Source organism: Peromyscus californicus, unplaced genomic scaffold (assembly GCF_007827085.1).
Source record: "Peromyscus californicus insignis strain IS unplaced genomic scaffold, ASM782708v3 Scaffold_3__1_contigs__length_106647218, whole genome shotgun sequence".
Taxonomy (NCBI): domain Eukaryota; kingdom Metazoa; phylum Chordata; class Mammalia; order Rodentia; family Cricetidae; genus Peromyscus; species Peromyscus californicus.
The window spans coordinates 16,807,952-16,829,763 of record NW_026294551.1 but is presented as its reverse complement, the minus strand read 5'-3'; the positions used below and the strand labels follow the sequence as shown (position 1 = coordinate 16,829,763).

At 38.4% G+C, this 21,812-nt stretch overlaps 1 protein-coding gene across 14 annotated transcripts in view; it reads left to right on the top strand.

Moving 5' to 3' along the window:
* The window catches only part of Tanc2 (tetratricopeptide repeat, ankyrin repeat and coiled-coil containing 2), a 314,497-nt gene that overhangs the window by 262,261 nt on the left and 30,424 nt on the right, over positions 1–21,812 (top strand). For all 14 annotated transcript variants that reach the window (XM_052756540.1, XM_052756535.1, XM_052756531.1 and 11 more), the window contains 4 exons: positions 19–127; positions 10,726–10,848; positions 11,383–11,619; positions 21,067–21,252. In XM_052756540.1, the coding sequence (XP_052612500.1) occupies positions 19–127; positions 10,726–10,848; positions 11,383–11,619; positions 21,067–21,252 (655 nt within the window). The remainder of the gene's footprint in view (positions 1–18; positions 128–10,725; positions 10,849–11,382; positions 11,620–21,066; positions 21,253–21,812) is intronic.

The following is a 21,812-nucleotide window of genomic DNA, read 5'->3' as shown; positions in this document are numbered from 1 at the left end:
GATTCTCTTTCTTTGCAGGAGTGGCCACACATTACTTGCCTTCTGGTTTTCCCGCCAAGAGGGAAAACTAAACCGACAGCAGACTATTGAACTGGGACATCACATCCTCAAAGCACACATCTTTAAGGTAACTAGAGAACTGAAGCTTTTTTCTTTCCATCTCTAGCAGACTTTCCTAAACACTACATGTAGGGAGTGAAACTTATTCCCATATAGTCCTGCATTCTGAAATTAGTTTGTTCCATTTCCTAAATCATGTGTCCTGTTCATCCCTCAGCCTTTAGAAAGTGCTAACCCTGTTCTGACAGAGAAGTTAAATACCTCCCCATAGAGAGGTTGAGTAGGTTAATAGGCCATTTACCTAGGCATTTTAGGGGATATATACACAATATCATTTACATAAAAAGCACATACACACACTTATATGTATTCTACATATGACCTGTCATCTCCTGAAGACAGCTGTGTTGTAAGTCAGTTGAAGGTTTTTATTATAGCTAAACATACATTTACGTAATTTCTAATTCTGAGGAATTTATAGTCTACATGAAAGCACAGGAGGAAATAGTTCTCATTTTCAGTCCACAGTTCACTATTTATTACTGTGTTCAGCAGTTCCAGCCCTGTGGGCTCATGGTGTAACTCAAATATAAAGCACTTGCCTGGCATGCAGAAGGCCCTGTGTTCTTTCCCCAGCACTGCAGAAATAAAAGCCTCAGGCAGAAATGGTGGTGCATGTGTGTAATCAGCAAGGGAGGCAAAGGCTGAGTACTACTGAGAGTTTAAAGCCAGCCAGGAATACATAATTCTGATAGTTCTAATCCCTATAGTCTTCTCAGAGTTCTTCCCTGACTTGGAATTGAAAAATGTAAATATCCTAAACAATTCTCTAGGTCAGACAAACCCCCAAGAGACGTAAAGATTAACAGTTCTCCAAGAGCCTCACCAGTTCTTCCCAGTATGTAAGCACACAGCCAGAGAAGTTTGTTCATCACTTGGACAGAAGTGAAACCCACTGTGACAAGTCCTTTATTTTAATAACTGTCAATACAAATCATTGTATCAAAATGGCCTTAATTCGGTTCCTTACTTGGTAGGAACAGAATACAACTAATACAGCAGACAGGGTTCCAGTTCCAAGTAAAGTATCTCCTTCATCCATAAACACTAAAATAATTGTCCTCCAGTTAGATAGGAGATAACTGTCAGTCTTCTAACAAGACAGTCTGCACAGGATAAGATTTAAAGATGAAGAAGATGCTTGCCTTTGTACACCATAAAATAAGCATCACATTAACAGAGAAAAAATATGAAGCTTCATTTAACCAAATGTGGCTTTAGCACATAGGAACCTACATTTAAACTGTATGCTTCTGTCATTAGCACAGTTTTATCTTACGTTGATGCAGACAGCATGCTTGTGTGAGATAAGAATAGCTCTCCGTGTGATTCAGGCTGTAAATCCTCTGGTGTGCATGCAGCATAGTGATGACATGGCTGCAAGCTAAAGAATGGAGACTAGGCTCTGGTGTTCCTGGTGTTGCAGAGGCTGTTGAGAGGCTTTAGCTTCTAAGACTGAAGTCCTTAGTCTCTGTCAGCTAAGGGGCAAACAGAGTCAAAAATAGACAAGGCCATAACCAGTTCCACCCTGAACTTCTCATGAGCAGTGACATTCATACAGTCCAACTGATATTTATTTCCGAGTTTTAAATTTCCCTTATTGGTCATGAAAAAATGTATTTATGTCATTAACAACCTTTAGAATAAGAAAAGGGTAAAGGCCTACGATTCTGGATGTTGGGCTGACTATCAAGACTTTTAAATTCTTTTGTTTTGATACCTTTTTGAGGTTTAATGTCACCAGTTCTGTGTGTGTACATGAGTGTGGGGGGGGAGGGTGTTTTAGTGTACTTAGATTTATGCCTTTATCACTACTGTTATTATATTTATTCACCCTAAAACATAAGCCTCATTACCAGTTTAAGTCATGTCTCACTCTACATTCTGCCCCATAAATTTGACTTTTCAAAACATTTCATAGAAATGGTACTACATAATGTGTTCTCTTGTCCCTGTCTTCTTTCACTTAGCATAATATTTTCATGGTTTATTAATATTGTAGTATAGATCAGTACCTTATTCATTTTATTATAAAATAGTATTCCATTTGTGGATATGTAATTTTATTTATTCATTCATTGAAATACTTGAGTTGTTCCACTTTTTTTTTTTTTTTTTTTTTGGTTTTTTCGAGACAGGGTTTCTCTGTGTAGCTTTGCGCCTTTCCTGGAACTCACTTGGTAGTCCAGGCTGGCCTCGAACTCACAGAGATCCGCCTGGCTCTGCCTCCCGAGTGCTGGGATTAAGAGTTGTTCCACTTTTGAAATGAATATGAATGAATACTATGAATACTATTGCTAAGTACATTAGCAAATAGGTTCTTCTATTTGTTTAAAGAAAATTAGCTACTTTAACATGGCGTTTATTATATCTACAACTCAGTAACATTTAGTACATTTATAATATTAAGGTACAGATTTATATGGACAGTCTGTTCTCTATCATCTATTTATCTGGCTATCTTTATCTTAATCTTACTACCTCTCTCCTACTCTCTAGGCCTGGCTGGCCTGGAACTTACTCCACAACCATACTATACAAAAAATTCATAATTTTCCTGCCCCTGATTTGTGTGTGTACAGCCACCACACCCAGATTTGTCTTCAGTTCTCTTGAGTGTATACCTAGAAGTAGAATTGTACTGAGCACAATGGTATATGTATGTAGTCTCAGTACTCAGAGGTCTAAGACACAAATTTGGACTGGGCTGGGTAACATAGCAAGACCACATCTCAAAAGAAACAAAAACAAGAAGCGACAGAATTTCTAGGTCATATAGAAAATGGATTTGACATTTTGAAGAATTATTGATCTGTTTTCCAAAGTGTCCCACCAGCAGTGTGTGAGGGTTCTAGTTTCCTCACACCAGTCTGGAAATAGTGCTTAGTGGTATAACACAGTCCCTAGCACCAAAAGAGGGAAAAAAAAGCATCTGTCTTTTGTTTCATCCAAAAGTGAATGCTAAGTAGTATTTCATTGTGTGGTATGGTATGGTTTAGTTTTTAAGATAAAGTCTCGTGTAGATCAGGCTGACTTTAAACTCACCATGTAGTTGAGACTATCCTTAAACTTCTGATCTTCCTGCCACTACCTCCCACGAGCTGGAATTGCAGACCCATGCCATCGTACCTGGCTTCATTGTGGTTTTGATTTGCATTTCCTAATGACATGTTATTGATCACTTAGAATTGTCTTATAACCTTGTAGTTGTCATTTAGATTCTTTGTCCTTTTGAGACAAAGTTTTCTGTAACCCAGACTGGCCCCAAGAATTCCTTGTAGTAAAAGATTACCTTGGGCCCGGCGGTGGTGGCGCACGCCTTTAATCCCAGCACTCGGGAGGCAGAGCCAGGTGGATCTCTGTGAGTTCAAGGCCAGCCTGGTCTACAGAGTGAGATCCAGGAAAGGCGCAAAGCTACACAGAGAAACCCTGTCTCGGAAAAAAATAAATAAATAAGATTACCTTAGACTCCTCATCCTCCATCCTTTGCCTCTCAAATGGTGGGATTATAGGCAAGCATCACTACACTCAACTTTAGATTTTTTTCAAACTACAAGAAAGTATGATGTATGGAAGTTGTGGCCAGAGATATTCCAGTCCAGTTTGTAACTTGGGGTATTTTAATACGATTAAGTCTAGTCACTGGGAGGACGTTAGAGTGTTCTTGCCTCTAAAATGTTCCTTTGGTTAGTCAATCATACAACATTTCTTTTTTTTTTTTTTTTTTTTTTTTTTTTGGTTTTTCGAGACAGGGTTTCTCTGTGTAGCTTTGCGCCTTTCCTGGATCTCGCGCTGTAGACCAGGCTGGCCTCGAACTCACAGAGATCCGCCTGCCTCTGCCTCCCGAGTGCTGGGATTAAAGGCGTGCGCCACCACCGCCCGGCACAACATTTCTTATTAGAACAGAAATATTGGCCAGGAAGAAAACCTGTAGATAGAAGAAAGATCCTTGGACAAATGGCATGAGTTTAAGTATAAACTGAGGGTAAGCATGGTGGTACACACCTGTAATCCCAGAATTTAGGAGTCTAGATGAGAAGAGCATCTCAAATAAATAAATAGTAAAGTTTACCACTTACTGTCACTTTTCTCATATATAAAATAGTAACAACTCAAAATTGTTAAAAATATTAAATGTAAAAGATATGTTAAAAAGGCACTGATAAAATCCGGAGTAATATGTAATATATATAAAATATAAGGTTTTAGGATCAAAATTACCAATATTCTTCATGAAATAAGACTTAATAAGCATAAATTCCATATGAAAATATCACCCCATCACTTCTTACAGCAATAGTTCACCGGCTTTTTTTGTAAATAACTACATATGGCTTTGTAGTCTATATTACTATCTATCACTACAACTCTGCCATTGTAGCTAAAAAACAGTATGACATTACAGAAATAAATAGGTATGGCTATTTTGCAATAAAACCTGATTTGCAAGAACAACAGATGAAAAGCCGCATGGGCCTTGGTTTTTCAGTCCCTTTTCTGCAAGGAAGAGCACTTCCCCTTTGCTTACCAGTTTCCCTTTACTACACTCAAACATGGCTGCATGTGATGGTCAAATGATAATGATGGTAATGTTGGGGAATCCCACTGAAAAGAGAGAGGAAGGAGTGTAGGAGCCAGAGGGGTCAAGGACATCACAAGAAAACCCACAGAAACAACTAACCTGGGCTCATAAGAGCTCGCAAAGTCTGAACCAACAATCAGGGAGCCTGCATGGAACCAACCTAGGCCCTCTGCATATATGTGGCAGATGTGTAGCTTGGTCCACTTGTAGAACTCCTAGCAATGGGAACAGGGGCTGTGCCTAACACTTTGGCTGGCTCTTGGGAACCTATTCCCCATACTGGATTTCCTTTCCCAGCCCTAATACAAGGGGAGGAGCTTAGTCTTAGTCTTAAGTATGGCAACTTGATGTGCCATGCTTTGTTGATACCCATGAAAGCCTTTTCCTTTCTGAACAGAAACAGAGGAGTGGATTGTGGGGTTGGGGGTGCAAAGAGGAGGTGGAGGGAAGGAATGAGAGGAGAGGAGAGAGGGGAAACTGTGGTTGGGATGTAAAATAATAATTTTTTTAAAAAGACAACTGTGCATCTGTAAGTGGGTTGCTAATGACAAATTTTACAAATAATAAACTTCCAAGAAAGTCACTAGCTCAGTCCCAAAGTTAGATGAGTTTGAATCATGCATAAGATGCAATCTCTTAGGAGAAGATATTGCTCTTGTTTTTTCATGCTTTCTTAAAATATTCAAAAAGATTAAGTAATTGAGTTATTTTTTGCTATATGCTGGCTGGTTATAAAATTACATTTACTCTGTTACCTTTGCTGAGTTTTAACTGAAACTTTCCTTGTATCTCAAAGGGGCAAAGAGTCAACTCCATCAACCAGAAGAAATCAAAAGTCTATAGTACAGGTAGAGCTAATATTCCAGGTCTAGACTCTGCTTCTATATCTTAGATTTCTTTCTTGTGTGTTTACTCCACCTGCTCTAGGACTCCCAGTGCTGCTCTGTAATCCTTCCACCACTGTCTGGTCTTGCCTATCTCCTTTTCTGTTATCTTTTTGTCTTTTTCTTTTGTTTTTGTTTTGTTGGTTATTTTTGTTGGAGACAGGATCTCACTGTGTAGCCCTTTTTGGCCCAAGACTCATATATAGACGAAACTGGCTTCAAACTTACAGTGATCCTCCTGCCTCATTCTCTGAAGTGCTGAGACATCACCTGTCTACCACCATGTGGACCCAGCCTTTCCATTTCTTTTCCCTCTAGCTTTTAACAAGGTTAAATGACTCACCAACCTAACTTGTGAGTCACTAAAAAAAAAAAATTAAACCATCGAGTATGATTTTTTAATTATTCTTTACAAGCAGCATATAATGCCCAGATGAAATCATAAAAATAAATGAAGCCATAGGAGTAAATGGCATTGTCTGGGATGAAACAGAGGGCCAACTATAGAATGATTTGGAATTATAGTAAAGGAAAGAGCCAGCAATCAACTGCTTTGTCTATTATAGTTGCTACTTTTCCAGCTGAGAATTCAGAAGTAACATACTGAATCAGGTACTGTGAACTTTTTAGTAATCTTGGTGTAGTAGACAGAACATGAACTTTAGAGTTTTGTTTTGCTTGTTTGTTTTATGTGCATTAGTGTTTTGCCTGCATATATAGCTATCTGTGTGAGAGTGTCAGATCTTGTAGTTACAGACTACAAGTTATCTGCCATGTGGGTTCTGGGAATTGAACCTGGGTCCTCTGGAAGAGTAGTCAGAACTCTTAACTGCTGAGACATCTCTCCAACCCAAAACTTTAGAGCTTTTAAAAAATAAAAATGGGGCTGGAAAGATGGCTCAGCAGTTAAGAGCACTGGCTGCTCTTCCAGAGTTCCTAATTTCAATTTCCAGCAACCACATGGTGGCTCACAGTCATCTGTAATAAAATCTGGTGCCTTCTACTGGCCTGCAGGCATACATGCAGGCAGAACACTATACATAAATAAATCTTTAAAAAACAAAAAAGACTTGTCTTCTAATTTCAGCTCCAGTAACTTTGTGACTTTGAACAAATTACTTAATCATCTCTAGGTAGTTTCCTCTGCTGAAATAGTAAATTCTGTCTCCTAGGCAGCGTTGTGCAGAGTGAAGTAAGCTGAGAGAGCTAATGCATGGAAGGTTCTAGATACAGAACATGACACATTAGATGCTGAGTAAATGTTAGATTCCCTTTCTTTTTCCTCACCTACAATGTGTAAGATGGGGTGGGACCTCGCTGCTAAACGTTTCTGTTGATACTGATACTTTCTGGTGATTTTTCTACCAAATTGTTAATGTACTATATCATTCCTCAAAGGTCTTGGTGAAGCCCATACATATTCTAAATGAAGAAACTGAGGCCCAAATGGGGAGTTGGAGCTGTATTTCCTGGTTTTCTAGGCTCTGCAGTGAAGATGAGCCCTATAACTGAACTCTGAGCCTGACTGAGGAGCTTTGAAATTATTTGAAAAAGAACTCTAAAAATATTTGATCTCATGTGTCAAAATAAGCAATCATAACTTAGTGATAGGCTTGCTTCATAATTTTTAGGTGTGTTTGCATATTAACTAATTAGCCAAATAAGAATTTGATGTCCTTGTTTTTAGCACAAATTAAAAGAAGTTCTAAAAAATGACTGATTAGATGCTGTTGTCTACCCGTCCTCCTTTAGTGTGACCAATTTTTGGCAACTAGATGACGACTCTAGTAGAGAGATTCGGAACAGAACTCCTCAAAGCCGTAAACAATATGGAAAGTCTGTAAATTAATTAGCCATTTTAAATAGTGGAAGAGGATTAAAGGAGCAATAATTTCCTTGTCGTGTGAGGGCTTTAAACTAGATTCTGTTTCATCCTCCCAGAGGCATTGTGTTGCTGAGATCCCACTGGTCCTCCCTACCAAGATTTGACCCAGCTCTTAGGGTTCATCCCCTTGTCCTTTCTCTGCAATCAAGATAGGATGAAACAAGAGGATGGGTGGAAGTGATTAGCATCCTTGTTCCTCATTTCGTCCAGCTGTGTGTTTCATGTTGAGACTATTTAGACACAGGCAGCCACTTTGACAAAGTCATGTCATTAAAGGCACTTTTTTCTCTTTTAATCCAGGTTAGGGATATGACCAATAGAGTGCTTGCCTAGCATGCCCAAAATCCTGGGTTCAGTGCAACACATAATAAACCAAGTATGAGGGTTGTATGCCTGTAATCCCATCATTTGATTGTTGTTGGTTGTTTTTTACTGTTTACTTTTTGGGGGGCCCACCAACCAGCTCCCAAATAAATCACATGGAGGCTTATTCATTCTTATAGATGCCCAGCCTTAGCTTGGCTTATTTCTAGTCAGCTTTCCTTAACTTAGATTACCCCATCTACCTTTTGCCTCCAGGCTTTTATCTTTCTCTATTTCTGCATATCTTTCTTTACTTCTTACTCCATGGCTTGCTGTGTAGCTGGGTGGCTGGGTGGCTGGGTGGCTGGTCCCTGATCCCTGACGTCCTCTCTCATTCCTTGATCTTCCTCTCCCCAGACTTGGTCAGTAAAGGACAGGAGGATCAGAATTTCAGGGTTATCCCTGCTATGCAGTGAATTTAGCCAGCATGGAAAACATGAATGAGACCCAGTCTCAAAAAGAAAAAAAAAAAAATCCACTTATAAGACATTGCAGAAAAGGGGACAGAAAGATTCTAAGAGCCAAAGAGCCAGGATGCCTGCTGCTAGATAATGTCTTCTAAACATGATAGGAACGTTGCACCCATGAATTTGGTTGCCTAAACAAGACCTGCAGAGTGGCAACACCAGTCAACATGCCAATTTGAACAAGGAAAATTTTAGAAAGCCCCACATACAGATGAAGCAGTTAGTGGCTGTTGAGAGAGTAGAAACCAGTCTTCTTCAGGAAATGAACTTCCTCATAAGTTATCCATGCAAGTGGTCAGCCCTAAACATGCATAGATAGGAGCAACACTAAATGGTTTCAATAGAGCATGAGTGTGTGTGTGTGTGTGTAATTATAGAAGTCATGAACTTGGAGTGATGGGCATGGGAAGAATTAGAATGGGGAGAGGGTTTGGAAATGATATAAATACAGTACTGTATAAAATTATCAAAGTACATTTAAACTTTTACATTTAAAAAATTAATTAAAAATAAATAACCCAATTTGATTTTTGTTTCTTTTTTAATTGAGACAGTTTTACTGTGTAGCCCAAGCAAGGCTTAAATATTCCTGTCTAATCTTCCTGAGTGCTGGATCACAAGCATATAGCCACCATACCATAAGAAATAAAAATTAAAATCTAAATGTTTATTTCAGCTGTAGGCAGTACTTTATCTATTGCCCTGCCCACTCCCCTCATGCAGTATACTCATAAACTGTTCCTCAAGATATATGTGTGTGTGAGTGGCAGTGTTTATACACACACACACACACACACACATATATATATATATATATATAAAAAAAATTTTTATGCCATCACATTATTCCTACAGAAAGAAAAAAGACACCTTTGCCAGAAAAACCTTTGACAATGTTCACAGGTCCAGCTTCCCATGGCATTCATTATTTGTCTTTGCACCTTTTCTCTAGAAGAATTCCCTCTGGAAAATAAGAGTGTCAGCCTTCTATGGAAAGGCATACCCACTGTGACTTGATATTTTGCTAGATAAAATTATATCCATAAACAAGTATTCCTTTGTAAATGTTCCTTCTATAGTATATCAAATGAATAGAACAGTTTACTTTTTAAGGAGCAAAGCAAGCAGAAGTAGCATACATTTTTTAAAAACATTCTTCCCCAGATCACTTAGCCCCCCAATTTTTTTTTTTTTTTTTTTTTGGTCCAAGACAGGCATTCTCTGTAGCCCTGTCCTGGAATTCATTTGTAGACCAAGCTGGCCTTCAACTTAGAGATCCACCTGCCTCTGCTTCCCGAGTGCTAGGATTAAAGGCATGCAAGCTCCCAAATTTTATTGCTACTATTTTCCTTCCCTTGAGATTTTCTGTTTAATTCACCCATATTTTGGCAGAAGAGCAAGAGGCTTGGTGGAAAGTGTCTAACCACTGGGCAATTTAAAGACTGAATTATTTCTCTCTTACACTGTAGTCTAGTGCAGATCACTTGTGCAGTTTCCTTCTGTGTAATAGTTCTGAAATCACCTTAGGCTTCAGGATTCTCCATTGGATCCTCTGCATCTACTGTAAGAGAAACAGTAAAAAGTCTGCAGAAACACACAGTGGGGTTGGGAGCCAGCCTAAACAAGACATTTTACTAAGGCCCAGATTTTTTTAGCCAGAGTTGAGTCGTGTGATCCACCTAGCTGCAAAGGAGGCTAGTAACTATAATTTTCCCAAATGTCCAGGAAGAAAATGAAATGAAAATCAAGGATAAAGTTATCTCTGCTGGGGCTGGAGAGATGGCTCAGTGGTTAAGAGCACTGGCTGCTCTTCCAGAGGACCCAGGTTCAATTCCCAGCACCCACATGGCAGCTCACAACTGTCTGTCACTCCATTTCCCGCAGATCCATCATCCTCACACAGACATATATGCAGGCAACACCAATGCACATAAAACAAAAATAAGTAAGTTATTAAAATATTATCTCTGCCACAGTATTATCTGAGTGATTTAATTTAAGTTACTTAAGGAAGCTAATAGGAAAATAAAAAAAAGATGTTAAGTGATCTACTACTGGAGACAACTTAAGTTACTTTGTTTCTCTAAAACTAGTCTTTGTCCCTATCAGCTTTGCAGGATATGAACATTGTTAAAATGAGACTCTACACTCATTCATTGGTACCAAAAACCTAAGGGCCACTCACTCACTCACTACTGATGATACTTTTTAGCTAGGTTAATAATTTAATTATCTCACTGTGAGTGGTGGTGCACACCTTTAATCCCAGCACTTGAGAGGCAAAGGCAGGTGGATCTCTGTGAGTTTGAGATCAGTCTGGTCTACAAAAACGAGTTCCAGGACAGCCAGGACTACATAAAGAGACCTTGTCTCACAAAAATTATTTTTATTAATAATTTAATTGTTTCCATATTTCTTTTTCAGGGTTTGAGTAAAAAAGTTGGTGTATCATCCTCCATCCTCCAAGGTCTCTGGATCTCCTATAGTACAGAAGGCCTTTCCATGGCATTAGCCTCTTTACGAAATCTCTACACTCCAAATGTAAAGGTAACACAAAGAAACTGCAAATAGATTGAAGAATTGACTGGAAAATATAGCTAGAAGGGTATCAAGTAGCCATGTAGTTGATCTCTGACTGTTTCCAATGAATACTCTTTTAGTAGTTGTAATGTATTTTAAATTGCTATGTTTTATTCTGGTAACTAAGGCTGTTATATAGTGTGTATATATATATAATATATATATTATATATATAATATATATATACACACTTGGTTCTGAAGGGTAAATTGATTTCAGGTAGCCTCTATTTGGGGAGGAACTCTTAAATCAAGAATTCACTTAAGTGAGCCAACATTCAGCGCTCAGTATGTGAGCTCTCATTCTAGCCAGTGAGCAGTTTATATAAAGGAGATGTTTTATACATTATTTTCCAAAACAAAATATTCAAAAGGGAACAAATAAAGAATAAAAAAGATGGCTCCTAAATGCTATTGAACACTACTGTAGAGTCTCAAGTGATTTAATTTAAAAATGACTAAAAAATTATGACTGATGTCTGATTATTGTTTCTGTTTCTAGGTCAGCAGACTGCTGATTTTGGGAGGTGCCAATATTAATTACCGGACAGAGGTTTTAAATAATGCCCCAATCCTATGTGTCCAGTCTCACCTTGGTTACACAGAAATGGTGGCCCTGCTTTTGGAATTTGGGGCCAATGTGGATGCCTCTTCTGAGAGTGGCCTGACTCCTCTGGGTTATGCTGCAGCAGCAGGGTTCCTGAGCATTGTGGTGTTGCTGTGCAAGAAACGGGCCAAGGTAATAGCTGCCCACTCTGCTGCTGCTTTTCTTCTCTTCTCTTTTCCTTTCCTCCCAATGTAGTCTTTTTAACTCATTTGTTACCTCAGCAATCTAGGTGTACCCAACCCTGGTGTGGAGCAGATCCAAGGGAGGGTTCACTGAGCTCATGTCCCATTGTTTGTCCTCATGGCCTTTCCAGTGCATATTACATCAGGACATAGTTTTAAAATCTTTGAGAAGGACTTGTAAAACAACATTTATCAGCAACCACAAAAATTCCTACCTAACAGCTCAGAAGGTTTCTATTGAGCACAGAAGAATCCCCTTTCTAACAAAAATACAGAAGAGAAGCAAGGGGCAGAGAGCCTGCAGTGGGAGGTCTGAACTGAACAATGCCTGCAGACCCGAAGGCTTTCATATATAGAAAGAAACCTTAGGTGTAGAGATGTGAAAGATCCTTGAAAACCACCATCCTAGAGATTTGGAGAAAAGATCCACAGCCTAGCCAAGGGCACCCAAAATGTTCATTAGCACATTTCAGTTCTCTGAAAACATTCCCAAAGTATGTTACTGTTTTTTATGTGGTATGAGAGAATATATGCATGAATGTTTAGGTGCATGCACACACACAGGTGCACACATATAGAGACCAGAGCAGAACACTGGTGTCTTCCTCCTATCATTTTCCACCTTATTGTCTTAAGAAAGAATCCTTCATTGAACCAGAAGCTTCACTTTTCAACTAGGCTGGCTAGCTAATGAGCTCCCAGGATCCTCCTGTCTCTGCCCACTAACACTGGTATTGCAGGTACACCCCCATGGCCTGCTTTCATGTGGGTGCTGGGGATCAAGCTCAGGCTCTCATGCTTACAAAGCAAGTATTCTTCCCAGTGAGTCGTCACCTCAGTCCCCAAAATGTTTTCTTTATAATGTTTTCCAAGCCACTGATAGAGAAGAATTCAGTTTCAAAATACTGGTAAAAGAAAACCACTTGCTTCACAAATGTAGGCCACCAAGGAAAATTGTAGCCTTATGGTATTTTGATTGTCATGAAAACTTAAGAATGTTGGTGGTTTCACAGTAAAACCTAAGTAATATGTGCAACCTCATTTTGAGATGTTCAGTGCTGTCTCTCACCAGAGACGAAAGCGAAATTTCTGAGACTTCTTTGGGAAAAGAAACTTGGGGTTCTCAATGAAGTCACAGAATCTTAGATGTTACTGTGACACAGATTACCCACCTGTAACAATGTCCCCTTTGTTTGAATGGATGCTCTAAAGAGAATATCTGGTCCTGATGTCACTCTTGATATAAATTCACATCCTAGCTAGGTCCATGAATCTTCTCTGTCCGTGCCATTGTTTTACTTGTTTTTCATTGTTCTCCTAGAGCAAATGGTTACACTGTTCATTCTCTTTTTCAAAATCCTGTCACCTCTTCCGTGTTTAGTACTAGAAAGATTAAGTTAAAAACAAGGTGTGGTGGTGTAACCCCAGGACTTGGGAGACTGAGACAAGAGAATCATAAGTTCAAAGTCAGTTGGAATATATAGGAAGGCCCTCAATTAAAAAAAGAAAAATGGAGGGAAGTAAGTGTCTGTCTCAGCGAACATCTGTCACAAGTTCTTTCCTACACTGGCCTGTGCTCTTGCCTAACAAGGAAGTACTTGGTTCCTCTCAACACTTGCCTCTGCCTGTGCTTGGTCCTGGCATGCTGCTCTTTTCCTACCTGTTATGTCATTCCTTTTCTTAGTTCCCATTACCTTTTTCTCAATATCTATAAACCAGAAGTGTCTCCCTACCTTAAAAAGAAACTCCTCTCAGCTGCTAACCAGAAGCTACATCTCATCTCTTCCTTTCCTTTCTGCACCCCTCAGATTGGTCCTAAGAGTTACTTCCACTTCCTCACTACTCCCTAACCACTTGTAATCAGCTTCCATGAATGATAAACAAATTGGGTTTTTAAAATCATAAGCTTTAAAATCAAATATAATTGTTTAAATTCGCAACTGAGTCCACACTTCCCTCCTGTGAGGATCTAAACATGCTATCTTACCTTCCTTAATCTCACTTTTTTCATATATTAAAACAATTCACAGATTGTGGAGATTAAGGGATAAAGTTGTCTAAATCTCATGGAATACCTAATAAAGAGTACTAGAAAGAAAGGAGAGAGAACTCTAACTTTCCATCACTCAACTAAGATTCTCCCAAAGTTATGAACTACTTTGCCAGTCACCAGAAACATAGTCCTTTCCCTTCCCATCCCTGAGCCTCCCTGCGATGTTGAAATGTTCAGCTTCTGCTCTTGTCTGAGTTCTCCCACCTCTGTGCCTGCTCCTCTCTCTATATTCTCTTTCTCCTGATATAAATTCACTGAGATTCCGCCTTCTGGTCTTTGTCCTCATACTCTCTCAACATTAAAATCATAGGCTTTGGAGTAAAAGACAACTGCCTTCTGGTTCTTGTACTCACATCTGAGTGATTCTTGACTTCAGGCTGCTAATTCCTGAGAAGAAACTTTGAGCTCTGACTCACATTCCTGGCAGCCTTCTTGACAGTTATACCCAGATGCCTCATTGGCACCTCACATTAACCTTCCAAAATAACTCACTGTCTTTACTGCATGACTCTTTCTCTTCCTGCTTTTAAAATCTGCTAATGCTGAAGATCCTTTGATACTTGTCTCTTTTGCCTTTACCAAATCATTGAGTAGCCAACTCTGTTCAGTTTTATCTTGAAAATGCCTGGGCACCGTGTAGATGTAACCAACCTTCTTATTAAATAAGAAACACAGAACCAATGCAAAGAAGAAAGCCAAGAGGTCAGAGCTAAGAGCTAAAACCTTACCCTTCCTCCTGCGGTGGTCCTACCTCTCCGAACCAGAGCTACCCCTGTGTTAAAGTCTTTATATAGAGTTCCTGTTCTGCCTTCTCATTGGTTGTAAACCCAACCACATGACCGCCTCCTCACAGCCTGTCTGTATAGGCCTGCAGGTTTTCCATGATTGGTATTGATTAAAGGTATGTGTATCCAATAATGGCTGTATCCCTGAACACACAGAGACTTACCCAGCTCTGCCTACCAAGTGCTGGGATTACAAGAGAACGCCACCACTGCCCTGCTTTCCTATGGCTTGCTAATAGCTCTGACCCCAGGCAACTTTATTTATTAACATACAAATAACATTTTAATACAAATAAAATATCACCATATTTCCCCTTTTCTATTTTAATAAAAAGAAAAAAAGAAAAAGCTTATAACTAACATAAGAAAAACTATATACAAAAGTACAATAACTATATACAATATAAGTTCATTTGTATTTGACAAATTCAGAGAAAATAATTCCATTATCTATTCTATTGTATCTAATTCACTTTCTATCCTAATTAATCTTCAACTATAACTAACTAATCTTCAACTCCCTCAGAGACCCAAGAAGGAAATAATATTAGCTAACAAAAAAACAAAAACGGGAAGTATATGCAAGCAACTTCCAAAAAATTGTGAGTTGACAGAAACAGCCAGCTGCCTGGACAATCATCTGAGGTTTCTCCGCAGTGTTGGGGCATCATCTTCAGCCTATAGGCTTAGCGTGTTTGACAGACTCATTTGTAAAGTAGGATGTACACAAGGTCAACAGTTCAACCTCACATTGAGTGAGAGTAGTCCATGTACCAGAAACACCTGAATTCCACTAGTGTCATGTCATGATTCAGGATTCTGGAAATTGTTGATGGTTTTTTAATTCAGCTGTCCATTCTTCTTGGCTGTGTATATATGACTTCATCTCAGCATCCCATTCTTCTCCACATCCCTCTATCAAATGCCAGTCTACTATTGAGAGGCGTGAGCTTAGTTACTCTTCAAGAATAACTGTTTCAGCTGCTGTTCCATTGCACATCAGAGGCCATCGGCCCACTGCCTGTTCAGCTGCCTTCAAAGAAAAGGGCACTGTACCTTTTCCGAATTGCGAAGGCCACTTCAGGGATGGTGCCATATTGTCCTGGCCTCAGAAGATGCCTTTTGATAAAGCCATAACCACACTTGTTTTGGCAAGAATCAGTGGTCCTTTGTTTCATGTCCTGTCTGTCCATTTTGTCAGCAGTTGATTCGAGGATACTTTGTTGTCCAGTGGCTAACTTTTGCCACAATGAAAGTTAACTCCATATGCAGTTTCTTCAATGCCCATATTTTCTCTGAAGTAGATTGGTACTGCCAGGAGCCAACATGTCTCAAAAAAGAAAAATTTTCTAAGTTATTAAAACATTTTAAATGCCATATTCTGTAGATCTCTGAAGGGTTTGAAGATGACCTGTCTAAAATATATCTGCTCAATTTTTAAAACATATCTAATATGACTACAAGTTCTATTGTAATGTCTAACTACTAACCTTCATTTCTTTATATCCTAATAGTTGGTAATAATAACATTCAAGGATCAGAAAATTGCATTACATTGTTAAATGAACGGTACAATTAGAAATATACATAAAGCATTTTCTAACAATATCAATTTCAATATATATAATTTGTATACAATATAAAACAATCCAATCCAATGTAAAGTATTTAAAACTAGTAATTGTCTTTTTCTTCTTCTTTCTTTCTCTTTTTTTTTTAAATAAGAACCTTAAATCTAATCTCCTTTGCTTAGCCTTTTTCCTAACCTTGACAACAACTTGTAACCAATCCCCCTAATCAATGAAAATTATCCCAGACCCAAAACCCATTAAAAGACCAAAAAAACCACCCGTCCCACACCACCTCTTTGGGAATGTGGGCGTTGTATTCTTAAAATTGCTTCCTGCTGGGTATGGGCGAAGGTATCTTTATCCTGAAAAGAAAAATTTTAGGTTAATTGTCAAATTCTAGGAAAGGTAACTCTATCCTTCGTTATCCAGTCTGTGTATAATGCCAAAGTTCAGGGTTTATCTCAAGTCCTTATTCAAGTAGTCTTTGAGACTGGATCATTTCAGCTAGTCATCTCAAAATTGCTCTGAGCACCTTGTAGTTCAAAGCTGATCTGTAGATGATGTTTGTCAGCTTAGTGATATTATTATTGTCCACGTGGAATTGTTGTTGTTGTGGGGCCCCATCTTCTTCCTGGAGACTTCAGTTGATGTTAGGCCTGACCGTGATTTCCTGCAAAAAACTGATAAGAGACTCGAACACAAAGAATATATATGCGACTTTTTAGAATTAGTTAGTACTCTATATATACTCTATATCTTAACAAAGTTTAAAATGTATATATATCTATATATATTAATCTTGTAAATTTTGATATAAAATTTATACTTTAAGAAAAGTTTAAAGAATCAGAATAGAATCAAAGAGTTGAGATTAGTAATAGAATAGTCACTTAATTAATTTGGCTTTTCTCCTGTCCCATAGCAGAAGATGGCTCTTTTCTTCTGGCATGATACAGGGAGTTTGCATTTTCCTTTTAACAACATACTTGAGTTTAAAGAAGGAGAGAGCCATTCTCCAACTCCAAAGTCAGCTTTAAATTTTAATTGAACTGGGACTATTAGAAGACCAATAGTGTTAAATCTTTAAAGAAAAACAGAAACAAACATTTAGGAAGACATAAAATTTTTTAGATAACATACCCATATGCCATTTCACTCTGTTTCTTAGGATAGACGATTTGTCCCTTTTCTTCAGTTGTCTCATTTGTACAGTGTTCTTCAAATTCCTTAACCTTCATTCTCCTAAAAAACAAAAACAAAAACCTTTCCCCGAGGTTTTTTGGGGATGTTCCTTTTTGACAAGTTATCTGATTAAATGAAAAGGCATGTGTTACTGGTATAAGTTAGTTTAAATTGGATGTTTATGATAGTTGATGAACTATCACCTCCTCTAATTAAGAGGTTTCTCTTGTTCAAATCGAACCTTTATCAATTTTGATGGTACCCACAGCTTATCTTCTCCTGTAGAAATAAAAGCAAAACCTCGTCCCCAATGTAACACATATCCTGGTTTCCATTCTGAGGTCAGCACATCCTTAAAGTATATAGGTTGATTTAATTCTGTAGTTTTTTCTATTATCCAATGTCTCTCTGCAGCTGTTGTTCCTTTCTCATTGGCATTGAGAAAATTCAAAGTTAATAGAGCATTATGTAGTCTATTTCTGGGGGTTTTTGTTACTTCTTTTTGTTTATTTAGCATATCCTTTAGAGTTCTGTTTGATTTTTCTATAACTGCTTGACCTGTAGGATTATGTGGTATACCTGTAACATGGTTTATATTATAATAAGCAAAAAACTGTTTCATTTTAACAGAGACATATGATGGAGCATTATCAGTTTTGATTTGTGCAGGTATACCCATAATGGCCATAACTTCTAGCAAATGAGTGATTACAGAATCAGCTTTTTCAGAACTCAAAGCAGTTGCCCATTGAAATCCTGAATAAGTATCGATAGTGTGATGTACATATTTCAATTTTCCAAATTCTGCAAAGTGAAACATGTCCATCTGCCAGATTTCATTCCTCTGAGTACCCTTTGGGTTACATCCTGGTGGTAATGGTGTTTGATTGTAGAAGGAACAAGTAGGACATTTCTTTACTATTTCTTTGGCTTGTTGCCAGGTTATGGAAAAATCTTTTTTTAAACCTTTACTATTGACATGATGTTTTTTATGAAATTCTGAGGCCTCCAGCACATTTCCCAGCTAGTGCTGCTGCACTGCTCTTGTCCTCTTCTAGCATTATGATTTTACCTACTAGACAGCACCCTTTAATTTTTCTTTTTTCTTTGTTTGTTTTGTTTCGTTTTGTTTTGTTTCGTTTGAGATAGTGTCTCTCTATGTAGCCCTCCCCTGACTGTCTACATTCACTATGTAGACCAGGCTGGCCTCAAACTCACAGAGATCTGCCTCTACCTCCCAAGTGGTAGGATTGAAGGCATATGCCACTATGTCCAACTCCTTAATTTCTTGAAATCTTTTATTTTGAAAAAATTTAGACTTGCAAAAATAGAGAATTCTCATACATCTTATATCCAGCTTTTCATTGATGTTAACAGTTTAAGTGACTGTAATAATAGTATCAAAACTAAGAAATTAATATTGATACAATACGATTAGTCAACCCATAAACCTTCCTGAAATTTCTCCATCTGACCCACTAAGGCCCTTTTCTCACTGCAGTAAGTGATCTGTCTTTTGTTTAATATATTACATTCCATTCAGTCTCCTCTGGTCCAGGAGACTTCTTGGTTTTTCATTGTCTTTTATAATTTGAAATTTTTGAATAATTCTGGTCAGTTGTTTTGTAGAAAGTTTCAATTTAGATATTTCATTATATTTCCATTTATTCATTTTGTGAAAGGATAGCAAGGGGTGATCTCCATCTCTGAATTGAAATGTGTATGTGAGGTGCATGATGTCCACATATCTTATTATAGGTGATTACTCCTATCACTTGGTTATGGGTAGTGTCTTCCAAGTAGTAACTCTGAAAGTATGTTTTTCCCTTTGTAATAAGAAAAATCTCTTTCAAGGAGATGATTTGAGACCTGATAGACAAATTGGTTGTTGCTCATCACACTTTTGTTTACTTGTGTTAGGATCAGTTCTTGATTTTTACTGAGAGAGGTTATGGCCATGATGCCTGTTTAAAGGGTGATTTTCTATTTCCACTCTTGACTTATTTATTGAGAGCAATTCCATTGTAAAGAAGAGCTGTCTCAAACTGGGCATGGTGTGTGTGCTTGTGAATCCCAGAACTCGGGGAACTGAAACAGAAGCTCATGAGTTCAGAGGCAGCCTTAGATACGTAGTGAGGCCTTGTCCCCACTCCCCCGTGTATTTATCCAATACTTACTCATTATGTATTTGTGTCACTCATTATGTATATGTATATGTGGATTCATGGATGTTTATTTTATTCTATAGTCTGCAATCCATTACCATTAGTATTCATTTTGTTAGAGTGTCAGATTGACCCAGAATTGGCCATTAGTTCAAATTGGTTTCTAGTATTTTTTTAGAACAACTTTTCTTTTGCACCACAAAATGTTCCAGCCTCTTCTTTTCCTGTTACACATCAGCCCTGGAATCAGCCTTCTACTCAGGGAGTAAGAATCTCATTATTCAGTTCTGAGCATGAACACTACCTGATGATTAAAATCTGGATTACTTGGCCTGGCATTGAAAAGTATCCATGCTTCCAATCTTACAAACTTCTTCTTTCAGGTACCTACCATAAAAACCTAGAATAAGGCAATCATTTCCTATCTGAGCCAGTTGAGAAAGACTTCCTACTGTATCGTCCTGACTGTACTCAGGATTGATTTTAGCAGGCTGGGGAGATGGCTTAGTCAGTAAAATGCTTGCTTCATAATCATGAGAATCTGAGTTCAAATCCTGGCATCCATATAAAAGCTGGAGGCAGTGACTCACATCTGTAACTCCATCACTGGTGGGAGGCAGAGGCAGGGAGATCGCGATGGCTTACTGTCTAGTCAGCCAAACTGAAACAGTGAGCTCGAGGTTTTGTGAGAGACCCTGTCTCAAAAAATAAGGTAGAGAGCAATTAAGGCAGACATCTACCGTTCACATGTGCATGCACACAAATGTGTATACAACACACCAAATCATAGTAAGTCTTTGTGCTTTGACTTTCCTTATTTAATTTATTATATACTTTTTTAACACAGGCTTGGTCACTTCTCCCCATCTTATTTGAAAATCTTGATAGCAGAATTTGTTACTTTTCCACCTTTTTATCCTATATGGTGCTTGCATATATTAGCATTAAGTTATCATGTAGGTCACAGGGTGGCAGCAAAGTCGATGGGGAAATCAGAAACAAAACTTAGGTTCAGATGTTCTAAGTGTCCTAGACAGATAACCACATTCTTACTGGAAACTTCTGTCTAAGGACCTTCTGGTAGATGGATCATAATCAATCTTTCAACCTAAACTTTGAACTAACACTGAACTGCTTTTGGAGCTTAATCTAGAGTAAAGCTACAAGTGCTTCTAGCCATTTAGGCCAGATCTTTGAGATTCTTTGCTCCTACTGGAAGAAGAAATTGTTTCTGCCAAAGTTCAGTGGTCATTGAGTGATTCATAACATGGGATATTTCTTCTTTGGAACACCATGGACAATTTTTGTACCAGCAGAGCCATAGGTCTCTTGAGTCTTGGTCTGAAAAGAACTATTTGAGAGCAAAGAGAACTACCTCAGCTTCACCTGAGGGTTCTGTTTTATTTTTCTTTTAATGTGGAAACAAAAACCTTACCTCATTTTCTGGGGAAAGAAGTTCTCCACAGAAGGTTGCCCAGGGTATTTGGAGATCATTTATGATCTAGCCTGAATAGAAAGTATCCTCTAAGTTCAGAGAGTGGGAAAAGATGATGTAGACACATGCTGCACTAGGCCAGTGTGACTAGGTTAGAATGCAGCCACCAGTCTTTGTTCATACAGGTCTCTGTTCTCTTCCCTTAGGTAGATCACTTGGATAAGAATGGGCAGTGTGCTTTGGTTCATGCTGCTCTGCGGGGTCATCTAGAGGTTGTCAAGTTTCTGATTCAGTGTGACTGGACAATGGCAGGCCAGCAGCAAGGAGTGTTTAAGAAGAGCCATGCCATCCAGCAGGCCCTCATTGCTGCAGCCAGCATGGGCTACACTGAGGTAAGAAAAGGCGGTGGGATTTTTTTTCCCCAAGTTATGTATTGAAGGACCTAGGAAACTGTAGGGGGAAAACTTGCATGCTACAAAAATGCCAACCAAATTGGTGCAAAGCTTTTAATCACTATTGTGAAGAATAAGGGGATTAAACTCCACAAAGCACTACTCAGATACCATGGTACCTAGAATTGTGTGTGTGGAACAAACACGAGAGTCAGAGAGGAGTTTGGAAATTATCTCACACAGCTCCTCCCATACTTTCTCCCCTATTTAGCTGAGTATGGCACCAAGACACAGAGGGGTTACTGATTTGTGGACATATGGTCAGACATTGTTGGACAGGAAGTGTACATAACCCACAGAAACTCAGAAAGATCTGTTTTGATCCTAGATCTTACAGTTTTTCTAATGTCTTAGAACCCTAGTTTTTCATCCATAAAGTAAAGTTACTGAAACCTTTTTACAAGACTGTATGAAGGATTCTCTGTAAATAATTAACATCATACAGATGGTATTTTCTACATTATTAGTAACTGTGGCAAAAACATGGAATTGGTAGTATT